Source organism: Chelon labrosus, assembly GCF_963514085.1.
Source record: "Chelon labrosus genome assembly, chromosome: 6".
Lineage (NCBI taxonomy): Eukaryota > Metazoa > Chordata > Actinopteri > Mugiliformes > Mugilidae > Chelon > Chelon labrosus.
The window spans coordinates 16,399,772-16,413,608 of NC_140342.1; the positions used below are offsets into that span (position 1 = coordinate 16,399,772).

The 13,837-nt window shown below is 43.5% G+C and overlaps 1 protein-coding gene across 2 annotated transcripts in view; it reads left to right on the forward strand.

Moving 5' to 3' along the window:
• Nucleotides 1-13,364, forward strand: part of agap3 (ArfGAP with GTPase domain, ankyrin repeat and PH domain 3) — a 113,598-nt gene extending 100,234 nt beyond the window's left edge. For both annotated transcript variants that reach the window (XM_084546541.1, XM_084546540.1), the window contains exons 17-18: nucleotides 9,066-9,321; nucleotides 9,963-13,364. In XM_084546541.1, the coding sequence (XP_084402667.1) occupies nucleotides 9,066-9,321; nucleotides 9,963-10,187 (481 nt within the window). In that variant the 3' untranslated portion in view covers nucleotides 10,188-13,364. The remainder of the gene's footprint in view (nucleotides 1-9,065; nucleotides 9,322-9,962) is intronic.
• The last annotated feature ends 473 nt before the right edge of the window (nucleotides 13,365-13,837 follow it).

Below are 13,837 nucleotides of genomic sequence, written 5' to 3' on the forward strand. Positions count from 1 at the left end.
GCGCCAGGGGTCGATAGATGTCGGCCTGTCGAGCCAAAAACACTGTATTTTATGTCTGCCCTTGTTGTATCAGACTCATACACTCGCTCTCTTTACAATATCCAATATTTCCAACACCATATCTGCTCTCTTTCACATCTATCCCTTCAGTGCCTCAACCATAATTCATGCAAGGCGTGCGACATAAGTGTGACATAATTTCGTACTTGCATGATAAATGCTGTGACTTGCCACAAATCCATCAAGTTTGTCACTTGACATGTGAGCGTTGATCAAGAAAAGGTTTTACAATCTAAACCACATCCGAAGCTGGATGTTTGCAGACGCAGAGTGAAGTTTAATTAAACATTTGACTGTGGAACTTTCCCCGACGTGCTCGGCAAAGTCAGCGTCTTTTACTTGTGCATCCTTTATGTCATTTTAGTATGCATCTCTTATCTCTCCACCCTTTGCTCGCTTTGCTCACCTAACCTACCCCGGCAAGTGTCTCTTCCCTTTCCTCTGAGGTACCCAGATCTGGTAGGAGGATTGTTTATCTCGTGGTGACAGGTGAGACCTAGCGTCCCAGTCTGACTAATGACCTGCTGTGTGGCTGTGCAGGTAATTAAGCACACCATTATGGCTAAACCCCACCCCAAGAGCAAGGCCCTCGGGCCCCGAGCTGCCCTGTCACATATCCATCACACGGGGCCGAGTCATCACTCCGTCTGTCACGGCAAAGACTGTCTGTAGGGTTTCCCTGGTGGCATTAGACTGTTTTAACATCACAGGTTTGTAACTTTGTTAAGGAAAAAAAGCGATATACCAGCAGGAAGCGTAGCTGCAGCCACAGCATTCATGGCTTAAATATAATAACATTAAACCATCTTATTGCTTCATGAGGAGCATGTTTTGTTGCTGATTAATTTGATATTTTTGATAGAGTAAGTATTTTTTATGCCAGTGAGCAGACACGGTATACAATATGGTATGAATTATTTGTCATCAAGATACCGTGTTTTTTTTTTTAGTGTTGGTATCAAAAACGATGCAAAAGATATAAATGGCATTTTGGGCTCCAGGAAATGTATTTTCTAACATTTTGTGCTTCAGATCGGCTCATGATGATGGTTTTAAAAGATGGAAACCGTCATCACTCCGACGACTAATTCCAGCTTTCAGATAATACAGAAGGTTTAACAGATTTTATAGATTTTATCTCACACTTAAGTCTTTTTCTTCATTTCCGTACCAGAACAAAAGCATTTATTCGTTTGGAATTGGAATAAAAACACATTTTTATTTAGATCATAATGTGACATGATTTAACTGCCCATTGAATCCAATGCTTTTTCTTGAGTAATGCAATCTAAGATGGTTTGTAGTTTGTAGTTAAGGTAGGGCCTCTGCCTTTTTCATATCAGCCTGACAGACAGGACTTTGATATGTTTTTGTTCACATCCACCTGCAACAGAAACATAAGATCCAGTTTTCGTATAACACTATCTATTTTCTGGATTTGGAACTTAAAGCACTAGAATAAAAAAAGCAATATAAGTCTCTCTTCACTGTGAAAGTGAGTCCACTTTGTTCAGCCCGCACTAAAACCTTAATCTTTAGTTTTAGTGTCCTAATGAACAGTTTTTTCCTCCTGAATCCGTCCATCGGCTCTCCAGCCAGTTCAGGACTGAATGATGGCCTACAGTTGTTTATTGAATGGTATCTGTGCTGAAGTGCTCCACTGTGGTCTTGATGAAAGATTATTGATGTTGATTCCTCTCCCTACCACTGTCAGTCGCCCCGCGTCCCCTCGAGCGGGGAGGTTATTCATTGTCTAAAAAAAAAAATCCGATCTTATCCCGCAGCAGCATCTCCATTAGGTTTCACTGTCAAACGATAAATCTCATTTGCGGGATAACTAATCTCTAGACAAAAAACAGCAGTTGTAAATATCATATGAGGCCACTGGTTATTGGGATGCTGCTGGTTATTATGCCTTATCATGAATGATGGATTCAAACTAATTCATATGATGCATCTTTCTCTTCTCCTCTTCTTTCTGTGCGTGCTGCTCTTAACGTGAACGACGCACATACGAATGAGAGGATTTTAATTGTGTCACACTGGTGACATGTAGCAGCTTTGTGATGGCACCCAGGCAGGCGGTATATGGCGCCTGACTCCCACTAAACATTAGTGACACCTAATCTAAACGATTCAGTAACTACCTGAATATCAACCCGGTGTCTGATTGAATGTCTCCTGCAAGACTAGTTTTACCCCTTGCATTTTTTAGATTTAACTTAAACGCGTTCATCCACAAGATTGGTTTAGCTTATGATATTCCGTATCGAAAGAACACAACGTATAGATTTGTCGCACGCCGATCCGCACAGCGATGAGATTACTGGCGTACATCAGAGTGATTGCAGGAGTCATAATGGGAAGCTTGTTTATATGCATGCATGTATACTGATCACCTGTTTTTACACCTTAGAGAAGAATGGTACCACTTCCTATTAAGGCACGCTTTTAAAGTATTTATAAGTCGCTTCCTGTCATTTGTAGATCAATTATGATCCACTAATAGGAACAAATTTGTGATTTCTAAGTTGCAAAACATCCCTTTTGCTCATTTCAATCCTTCCTATCTCATTTAAACATGCAGCTTGTCACGTTTTCTGTCAGTCCTAAACAGGAATACTTTTTGAATAGTTGTGAATATTATTTTTTCCTGCTTATTTCCCTGTTTGTGAACACTGATAAAACATCAAGTGCGGTTCAGTGTTCAGTTTTAAGCCATAAATAATGAGTTTTTGAAAAATCACCCGTGCAGATTTTTGCTCCACATCATTCCCAGAAGGTTAGAAGTGAAGTGGTGCCACCAGTCAAATGTGTCTCCCAGAACCAGGCAACCCACAGTTACAGTTTTTAATTCATGTATAAAGCGGCGCCAGCGGTCTGCACACATAATCTGGCCGAGCTACAGTTAAATGTGCGATAATAAATCTGTAGGAGCCCTGCGTTGCGGCTGATCTCCGCAGTCAGCATATTGCAGGGGAGTTGTTCTTTTAATTAGCACCTGGGAGTCGTTGTGTTTTGCACGTCACCTCTAATTGCTTGGCATGTTTGTGATAGAAAACGCTACAGATTATTGTGACGGATACTGCAGGAGAGGTCCAACAGCTAACTTCAGTCTTATCTCGCACACACACAAAATGAAACACACACACACACACACACACACACACACACACACACACACACACACAGACACCAGTTCTCATTTGGGGGAGATGTCCCGGAGCGTGGACGGATGTGGACGGCTATCCCTCACTGACGTGGGCCTCTCACTGTCACCCTCTGTAGGCTCCGCGCCGCCCTCGGCCACAGGCAGGTAATAGCTCTGATGAGAGCCCTCCACTTTGTTTCAGAAATAATTTGCCACTCCTGCCGCCTGCAGGGGTTGCGTGGTAATAAAAATGAATCACACCGCTAACCTCTCCAAACCTGGCCCCGCTGCCTGTTTTAACCCCTCCCGCTCCGGCAGTGGCATCTCGGCTCAAGCTGTTTGTGTCTGTTCATAAAAATCAACGCCACGGTCATAAGAGGAGGATTCGTCTAAATTTGCCGCTGTCCTTCACAGTAGTAGCCAAAACGCAGAGCGAAGCTTCCAGGCTGCTCACAGGTTAAAAGTGCAGGAACCCTCTGAAGAGATTTAGAATAGCCGGCCTTGCCAGGAGCCCCGTTGGAGGAAGAGTAATTAATTAAGACAAATGAACGAGTGGGTCTTCCCATGTCCTCCCGTGCTCTGGCTCTGGCTCTCTCTCTAAATGAAACCCACAGGTCAGTAATTAGCCCTGTGTGGGAGAAGTGGTACCACAGTCGCTAATTGCCCACATGCCACCGGGTTTCAGGGCCAGGTGGACATAGAAGGAAGGACTGCTCCATTACAGCCCCATCATCCTTAACCGTGCAATTTAGCTGCCGTTATGTTAGCATTGCAAAATCATAATGTCTTGCGGGTGATTTACCTGAAAGAAAACAGATCAAGCCTCTAAGTCCGGCGTTAAAAAAAAAAGGTGCATGAAGCCGGCTGCGCGCTTTAAGCGGGGCATGTGTTGTCGTCCCCTCAGCTTTGTGCGCGAGCCGAGGGTTCAGCAGGGGTTAACAGCATGAACATTTAAGGGTGTTAGTCTTGCTGGCACAAAAACACAGCCACTCCATCATGAGGAGTCTGACAACCTCATTAATGTCACAATATATTCAACTCATCCCCTCTGCCTGCCTACAGCACCCAGATGCTCTCTCCCGTGTTGGCCTCTCTATAGAGCTCGACACAACAACCTTTTGAATTGTGGTCATCTGTTCACTGGAAGAAAGAGAAATTTAGACCTAACTCTGGAGGCCAAAAAAAGAAAAAGAAAAAGTGGCATCTATTCCACTTGAAAAAATATTTGTCTTAATTCTTTCGGAGTTGTTATTCTCTGAGCAGAGCATACTGTGTCCACACTGTAACCCGCTGGACCATAGGAGGCCTTATTTAGCACTCTTGCTGCGGCGTTTACTGTGTTGCTCCTTCATTTCTCGCCCTTAGCAACCTTTGATGCTTTGGGGCCCAGCTTTCTTTCCCCGTTGTGTGCGCTTTTTTTTCATCCCTGTCGTTTCCCTCTCGGCCCCCTCTCCGTCTTTCTGCTGCCGTCCCTCTTCCCCGCTCTCTGCTCCTTTCCCTCCCCTCGGTTTGTGGAAGTGAAGCTGCTGGCTGCATGGGAATTGGTCCCTTACAAGTCGCCCACCCCCCACTGTGAAGTCTGTTCAGGCTGGTCAAACCCGGAGACCCCACCGCCGCCTCTGCCTCCGCCGCCGCCACCGCTGCCACCATTTCTCCCCTTCACTGCGTCTATTTGATGTATCCACAGTGTATTTGGACGGTCATGGAAGAGTAGGAGGAGCTCGGGAAGCTTTGATAGTTTAGGAGGAATCTGTGTGTGTGTGTGTGTGTGTTTGAAAGATGGGCGAGTGGTGGGACGGACATCCTCCGCTTACTATGGACCAATGCACCTTTATTGCAGGCAGTCACATTGGTCATTTTGTGTCTCCTCCACCGCTAGCTCCGCCTCCGCCGTCTCAGTTTCCCTTCCCTTCCTATAAATTCCTGTTCGCCTTTGTCTTTCAGGCTTGACTAATTATCCTTGTTTGTCCCTCTTTATTTGAATTCAGTCATGTGTTCTTGACTCCGTGGGCTGGGTTTAGGAGAATCATTCTGCCATTTGCCACTTAATTAAGTCAGGGTCAGAATCCATTGCTCAACGGAGAGCTAGAGGGACAGAGCTCTAATAGAATTATAAAAGAGGCCTTTCTCTACTGTTAAGGCTGCCTTTATCTAAGTCGGCTCTGCATAGGGAAATGAAAGGGGACACCAGCTCCAGACAGGAATCCCATTTCCACTTTAGAGCCAGTCAGCGTTTTGATGTTTGCCCGAGATTTCATTCAAATCTGAAGCCAATGAAAGAGAAGTTAAACGGTGAACGATCAGCTGCGAGATAACTCCGGATAATGGAGGTGGGCTGTAGCGAGGCAAACGCCACTTGTTTTTAGCAGGAAGAGACAGAGGCATTTTTATTGGGAACTTTAAGCTCCCCTCTATCCCCTAAGCAACAGAGAAATTTAGAGCAAGTATGTGCTCGAGCCTGGGTGGGGAAATTGGTGTCTACAAGCTTAGACGTGTGTGTGTGTGTGTGTGTGTGTATATATAGATATATAGGAGTAACCATCAGTTCAATTTCCTAAATATCCCCCCATGCTGTGAAAATTCACTCTCCTTTCCCCCCCTCCACGTCCCCTCCCACTCTGTCCTGGCGCTTTGACATGCTAAATCTGCTGATTTTATTTTTCTTCCTCCTGTGGTGAGGAAGTGTCCTTTTCAAGGGTCTCAGTTTTCCCCCTTACTGTCTAAACCCAACCTCTGTTTGGATTGTTTTTTCTATTCCAAACAAAAGACAGAGGCGGGATTACCGTTTCACTTCCTTTCACACTTTGGCTTTCAAGTGGCAGCAGCTGAGGAATTTTTTAAGAAACCACTGCCTGGCTGCTTTTGCTTTCTTTTCTTTTTTTTTCCTTCTTCTTTTTTTATTTGAAAAAGTGGACTGCCTAGAAAGAACTGTGAATTTGTTGAATTTAAAGCTCAGCCTCATCAGTGAGCGAGGCCTTTCAGGTCTTCGGGGCTGATTTCGTAGCGGAGGCTAACAAAGTGTCCTCAGGGCTCCTTTTTGAGATGTTGACGTCCTCTTAATGGCTCTGCTCAGCCTTTTTGTTTCGCATCTTGGTGCTAACTTTCTGCCTCATTTAGCTCATATCAATTCACTGGGCTCCACAGATTCAGCGTCTCATTCATGGCTCAGCTTTCTGAAACTAACTTTGGACAAACAGCTCTTGCTTGATTGTTTTTAACAGCGCTTCGATTTTTGTTAAAGGTTGTAGATTCAGAATCGTGCAAGGATTCAGGCGGATCTTAATCTTTTTGGGAGTAAAGTAAAAAAAACAAAAAAAACACTTGTTTTCCAAGAGTCCACCGGAAATAATGGTTAGGGGGCAGGACAGCCTCTTCCTGTTCCGAGCAGTCCGCTGCTTCTAAGGGCAATTGATTTGCTAACAGGCCTGTCCACACATAATGACTGAGTAGGGATTGATGGAGGTCTTACACCATAAAACTCTGAGCCGCCGCAATTGCCTGCCATTAGGGCTGTATTGTTGTTCACATAATACCCTCTTCCTTAAGAAAAGATTTGCTTATGGTGTAGCAGGGTGAAGGACTTTCTCCTCCACATTTCCTCTGGGGTCATAACAAAAAAAAATGCCCCCATATGCTCGTAGCTGTAAGACTATTTTAACATGTGACGTTAAGTTGCTTTATGAGCTTTTTGCAGTTAATCAATGTCTACTTGGCTGCTGATAAAGCCTTGCCCCTCTTCCATCACATGTTTAACTCCCGCGGTTGGGGCGGGTGCCAGGCTGCTCTCAGTCTAAGACGGACTGCTCCGTGAAGTGAGCCTGGCAGCTGACATATGAGTCTGAAAATGGTTGCTGTCTGTGGCACGATGCAGCCTTGACACCTGGCTGCTAAGGTCGTAATAAAAGAGGAGTGACTAACGTTGGGCTGGTTACTATTGTTAAAGAGGTTGCTGTCATTGAGAATAAGCTATATGAGGATACACTCAAAGGGATGTTTTGCACAGATTACAACAGATATATATTCTTGTTTTGCAGTGCTGAGCCACGCAGATTGTTCTGGTTTTACTCACCTAGATTTTGAGATTTAGCCCAAGGATATTTGCCCTTGCCTCAATAATACTCACTTTAAATAGCAGCTTCTTGCTTAGAAAGTCCTTTTTGTTGTCGGGCTAGTGTAACAAGGACATTATTTCTGGAAAGAGGTGTTGTCTGTGACATGTTTCTTTATATTGACCACCAGGGGCAGTGCACTTTATTTCACATCAATCCCAAATGTGCTGTTCATTAAAATCACAAGATCACAAGACTCACAAGATGAGTAATATCTCGCAAAAAAAGAGCAATGCCCTAGCCTGGTAGCCAGCCCGAACTTCCTCCAGCCCGGGAGGAAAGTTGGCAGCAGTCGCTCTGTTTTGGGCGACATAGTCATACACGTCATCTGTGCACCGTGGAGTTGAATTTGTGCAAACACAATGACTCAGATTAGTTGTAGGACTATCCAGGTTTTTGAGGATTTAAGTTTGTATTCAAAATGGACTTGAGGGTTTTTAGGTGCAGACAGGGTAGGGCAGTCAGAAAGTATTCACAAACGAACACATTTCTGGTCTTTCAATGGCATTATTAGACGATAAGAAATGCAGCTGCTTTAAAATGCCACAAACCTGTGGGCACCACAAACCTCAAATCAAATATTATAGTTAGATATACTTTGTAATTTATGCTGTGTAGATTAGATAAATGAAATTTTCAGTTTCTTGTCCAAAAAGTAATATATTTTTTTTTTGTCAATTTTGACGGTTTTCTGTTTGTTTTCATCGTTACCATGACAAAATACAATTCAATTGAGTCAGACCGCCAGCTAAGCCCCGGCCGGTTGATAGAGAGTCCCACGAGGGCCTTGTCACTCTCGCCAGCATTGCCGCTTTAACTTATCCGCGCAAACCTTCTCCCTTCTGTCACTCACCCACAAATCCGAACAACAGCCTCTTTCTGCTCCCCTTATCACACCGACTGACAGGGTCACCGGGTTAGTACCACACTGGGCATGCTCAGTCAGTCAAATATTGATATTGATTTTTTTTTTTTTTACCCCCTTTCTTATTTGGACAGTTTGTGTGTGGGCAGAGAATGAAACTGGGGGGTCAAGATGGAGAGCAATAGATAGAATTCTGCCTGGCGATAGAGGACGGAGCTTCCCTCAGTCTCTATTCTCTGCTGCAGGCCGGAGTGAAGGAGCCCCACATCCCACCGTCCCTTTCTGGCTGCCATTCAGCCCCATCGATCTGACTCAGGGCCCAGCCGCCCCAAGGGAGACTGGGGCTCGGAGACACACTGCCTCTTTTGTGGAGGGGATCCACCAGTTCAGACTGACAGCCGACAGCGCTGATAAAAATACGTCCCCCGTCTTCCCGTATTGTCCGCAGCAGACATGCTGTTCAAGATGTGTAACCTTTAGAAAGCCGGCCAGGCTCTAACCGCCACGCTGACGACCGTAATCACTAGAAGCTGGAATAATCACCCAAAGCGTCACACCCTTTGGCATATTCTCTCATCTCTCCATCCTATCTCACTGTATTATTTCCCACTGTGATAGTGAAGGCTAGTCACTTTCCTGTGCTCTAATAATTTGGAAATGTCACCCTACTCCAGTGAGCCTCTTAGGCCAATTACTATAATGCTTCCCTTGTGTCTCTACATTCTTCCCTTTGTACATGTCTTTGCCTTTAAATCACAGCCTTTAAAACATGAGATATGTTTTGAAACTTCTTTAACTTGGGTGCGAAATTGCTCGTGGCATGTTCACTATATTTCACCCTGCCTGACCTGTGGCAACCCTGTCATTTCCCTCTCCCCAGGGAGGAGAAGGAGCGCTGGATCCGTGCCAAGTACGAGCAGAAGCTGTTCCTGGTGGGGCTGCCCCAGTCGGACGTGCCTCTGGGGCAGCAGCTGCTTCGGGCGGTGGTGGAAGATGACCTGAGGTTGGTGGTGCTGCTGCTGGCCCACGGCACCAAGGAGGAGGTTAATGAGACCTACGGGGATGGAGACGGACGCACCGCTCTGCACCTCTCCTGCGCCATGGCCAATGTGGTCATCACTCAGCTGCTCATCTGGGTGAGTGGGCTCCGCTGAGCTCTGACATATAAAAGTAGTCAGAGCGGCGTGAACATTTTAAATTGCGCTATTAAGAGTTTGGGCAAGTGGCTGAAGTTGTTGACCTCTTTGTTAACCTTGGCATATGTGGTATCTTCTTGCTACTTGACTTTAAAAATTCTGTAGTCAATCGCCAAACACGCAACCCGACTAACTGAACACATGCATGAAATAGCTGTCTCAGTCAAGTTTTGTTTTCAAAATTAGTGTTCAGATTTGTATTAGATTACATAGTTTCCACAACAGAGTAGTAGTTCCCAGCATGAACGCCTAAATGTTGCCTTAATGCCATCTCCGTGCTTCCAGGACTACAATTCTTTGTGAGAAGTACAGAATCGACATCTTATTTGAATACGTTGGCCTTGAAGATTTAACAAACCGAGTCTAAAATCTAACTTGGCAGAAGAAAACTTACTGAGGTTGAGGTTGTAGGGGTTGCGTAAGATATCATCTTGGAAAACATATTTGTTACAGGAAATTGAAAAGGGAAAACTTCAGTTCAAGAGTTTAAAGCCTAATGTTTTAGTCTGGATATTTTAGGTTTTACTGTTTCAAATTCTTAAATCTGATTTGCCTTCAACGCCCCCCATTTCCTTCCACAGTACGGCGTGGATGTGAAAAGCAGAGACGCCCGTGGCCAGACACCGCTCTCCTACGCTCGGCGAGCCGGGAGCCAGGAGTGCTCGGACATATTGCTCCAACACGGGTGCCCCAACGATTCCGGCAGCCTGACCTCCGTGGCCACCCCCAACATGAGCCGCCGCAACCCCAACATCAACAACAACAACGCCCAGTGTGAGCTCAATCGCAGTATCAGCATCATGTAGGAGGCAGAAAGCAGACAAACACACAAAAAAAACCAAACCCGGACCCGTCCGTGTCTCTCTCTTCCCAGTACCTCCTCCTCTTTTTCACACTGTGTAACCAAGAATCAGTACCAACGCAGAGGCATCAGGAGCGATGGACTTACTGTTGATATTCTGCTACGCTGAAAGCAGTGGGTGTTTGGGGCTCGGACATTGTACATTGTTCATTTTATATTGTTTTTAATAATTTTTGTTTGTTAAATTTATTCAGTCTTGGTCTGAAACGATCACGATGAGCTTTAAGCTTTTTGTTTTTTAAGCGTCAACCAAACAAATGACTTACTTTGGCATTCATACCTACCCTACGAAAAGCATTTCCCTAATGCTTGAACATTTCCTTTTATGTCTTCCCTTCTGCGATATGAACTGACTATGTAACGAGTGTCAGATTTCTAAGCATAACAACATAAAACTGTAAAGAATAGTTTTACAAGTGACAAAACACTGATGTGGCGGAGACGCTAAATCTCTCGTGATATCAATGGCTGTTACAAGCTTTCGTAATGATGCATGTCTTCAACGCAGCTATCAAACTCTTGACATACTATTCATATACAAAGGCAAAGCGATTACGGTTAAAGAGTCCAAATGATTTAGATACTTAATTCACAGGGAAATGGATTCGGATCATCATAAAGGAGTTGATTGCGGAATTCCTATTGGGTGAAAGTGAGTCATTTCCTTCACCATCCTTATCATGAGTAAAAGTGTCCGTGACTATAAAGGAATTAAGGGGTATAATGTTTTATGACCATTGAGCCTCATGGCTTTGTCAGCGTGCCTCTTCAATCAGAATTCATTCAAATTCAAAGGTTTGATTGAAACAGTAAAATTGTACCATTATGATGTCTTTGTTGGAGTAATTTTCCGATTGACTAGATTGTGTTGATAATTGTTTGACACAGATTCGAGGCCGCAAGCGTACTGGAATATCCATTCACCTCCCGGGGGCCGAAGGCTGTAAAATTGATACTCTAAAGAGCATATCCACTGTCGTTGCTGTGAAATACATATGTGGTACTGTGTGTGTGTGTCATGCATAACTGTACGACGCGTTTGTGCTTACGTCCTCGTCGGTAAATGTGCGCGGCGGAGAGCGACTGGGCATTTCTGTTCATAAACGTTGGAGAAAGGACACTGGAGAGAAAACGCCTACAGTGAAGATTTGGGAACATAACTGTGTTTTAATGTACAAACCTCTGTAAAAAACAAAAAAAAAAAAAAAAAAAAGTAGTTCTTGATCCTCTGCCTTATTCCTTATATAAGAACAGTACTTTTAGCGTGGTAAAAACAACCCTTTTATCTTTTTCCTTAAAGCTATGTGCTCTCCCCCTTCCTGAGAAACTGTCAGCCTAAAAGCAGGGAGTTAACAGAATGCATTAATGTGACTGAAGTGAGAGTGACGTTTAGGGATTAAATTGAGCAGAGAGGCTCATAGAGGGAAGTAAAATTAGTTTGAGTTAATGCATATGTACAGTATTCTACAGAAATGATAAGTCAATTCATTTATAGTAAATAGAACATGGGTAAGACTTTAGGTGAAGTTGGCACATTGTCTACAGTGTACCTTACCTTTTATTCAACTGCCATTTGTGAGGTTCTTAATTTTATGGGTTTACAAAAGGCAGAATGTGTGTTTACAGAGCGAGTTTTTAATTTGGTACCTTATCTACACAATTTTGTCGTTGCTTTACAGTATTCCTGCTTTAAGAGCTCTCCGAAAAATGAATTTGTGGCCAGAAGACCATATCGTCCTCCTGTAAATCCAGGAGGTAGTGATGTTTGAAGGAATTTTTTGACATTTTTTTTTGCAAATGCGCCTATGTGCTTTCTTGATAAAAGTTTGATGAGATGGTGGATACCTGTGTATATCGCTAAAAGATTTTATGAACTCGTACGGTAAATGCTTGCCAACTTTCAAGTTGTAACAGCGGCCAGTATAAGTCGTGAGAACACAGGTGCTGAGCAACTAAAAGCTAATAAGGCTAACGATATAGCAAGCTAACGAGTGGCGACAAAGGAAATTCGAGGGCATAACCAAAAGATGGGGAAGATTATCATTTCCTGCGCATATTATGAGAAAAATATAAAGAAATATCTCTGTGTGTGACAAAATGACATCATAAATACAGAGATGTTGGACGCAGTTAGCCTAGCCTAGCAAGGCCTAGTCAGTCTGGTTTAGCAAAAGATTGCACCATCTTGAAATTTACAAACTGACATTTTCATAATTCTGCTTTTATAAATTAAACAAATAGGATGTTGTTTTTAGATGGAGAAATGCTTTGAGTACACTTTCAAACTCTGGAGACAGAGCTAAGTCTTTATGCTAGCTCAGCTAAGCTAACTGCTTTTTGGTTTGTTCTTCACGCACGGACACAAGAATGGTATCGATCTTCTCGTCTCACTCTCAACAAGAAGGCGAATGAGCATTACTGCCGAAAATGTTGAATGATTCCAGTAAGGCGTCCCCAAAACCAGCTACAAATTCAACCGCATTTGTTTTGAATTCACTAGTACTGTACTGTGATATTGGCCTTATTTCTGATCGTTACTTGACCATTTCAGTGTACAAAGGGATTACTGATAGGAGTGAAATGTGTACAGTGATATTACCTGAACCCTTATTTACTGTAGATGACTAAAAAACAAACAAAAATACTAAAAAAAAAAAAAAAAAAAAAAAAAAGAACTAAAAGAACACGAGAACCTGCCAGTTTTTTTTCTCCAACACTACATGAAGTGTACATATTAGCTTATGCTCCTTGAGAAACAAAATGAGCTGGTTTTAGGTCCTCTTGACCCTCAGACCTTATTTTGATATGTTGTTTTCGTTTCTCCTTAGGCATATTTTTAAGGTACTTTTGTTGGTCTTGACATTAACTGGCCATCTTTGGTACTTGTGTATAATGATGTACATTTGACATATTTATAATGCAGTATGTAAATATCTTTTTTTTTTGTTTTGTTTTGTTTTTTGTTCATTTTCCTATTGTAATTCCTTTACGTTCAGAACGTGAAACAAAGCAAAAGCTAAAGAGTAACTTGTTGTATGCTTGGATGCTTGGCTGACTGTTGACCTATTAATAAACACTCAAATAAAACCATGTAGCCTTCCCTGGATTTAGGGAGATCCGACACATTTGTCTCGTGTAAGTGTTGTTAATTCATCATCCACCCGTGACCTGCTGACACCTAACAGAAGAGGTGAGACTCCCATTTCAAATTAAAAGTCTCCCCATCGCAGCAAAAAGTCCATTTCATGTTCTGCTCTTTTGCATGTTGTTGCCTGATCACACTTCATGTCTGACACCGCTCACCCAGGCCTGTTCTTGAGGTAAGTGAAGCAACCTTTTCACTTCCTGCTTGTGTGACCCCCCCCCCCCCCCCCCTCACTCCCCCAAACAGTTGCTGAAAGAGGATTAAGATAAAGAGCTGGGCTTAGTGTCAGGCAGCACAACACCACGGGGAAAACTGAAAGATCTCAGTGTTCGGGGCAGTCAAGCCTTCACTAATCCACTTCTTATTTCCTGCTAATCTTGTCTCAGCATATCTTCATCCACTTCCTCTCCCTGTTGGCCTGCATTGTTTGTGTTTTATCACCTGGTTTC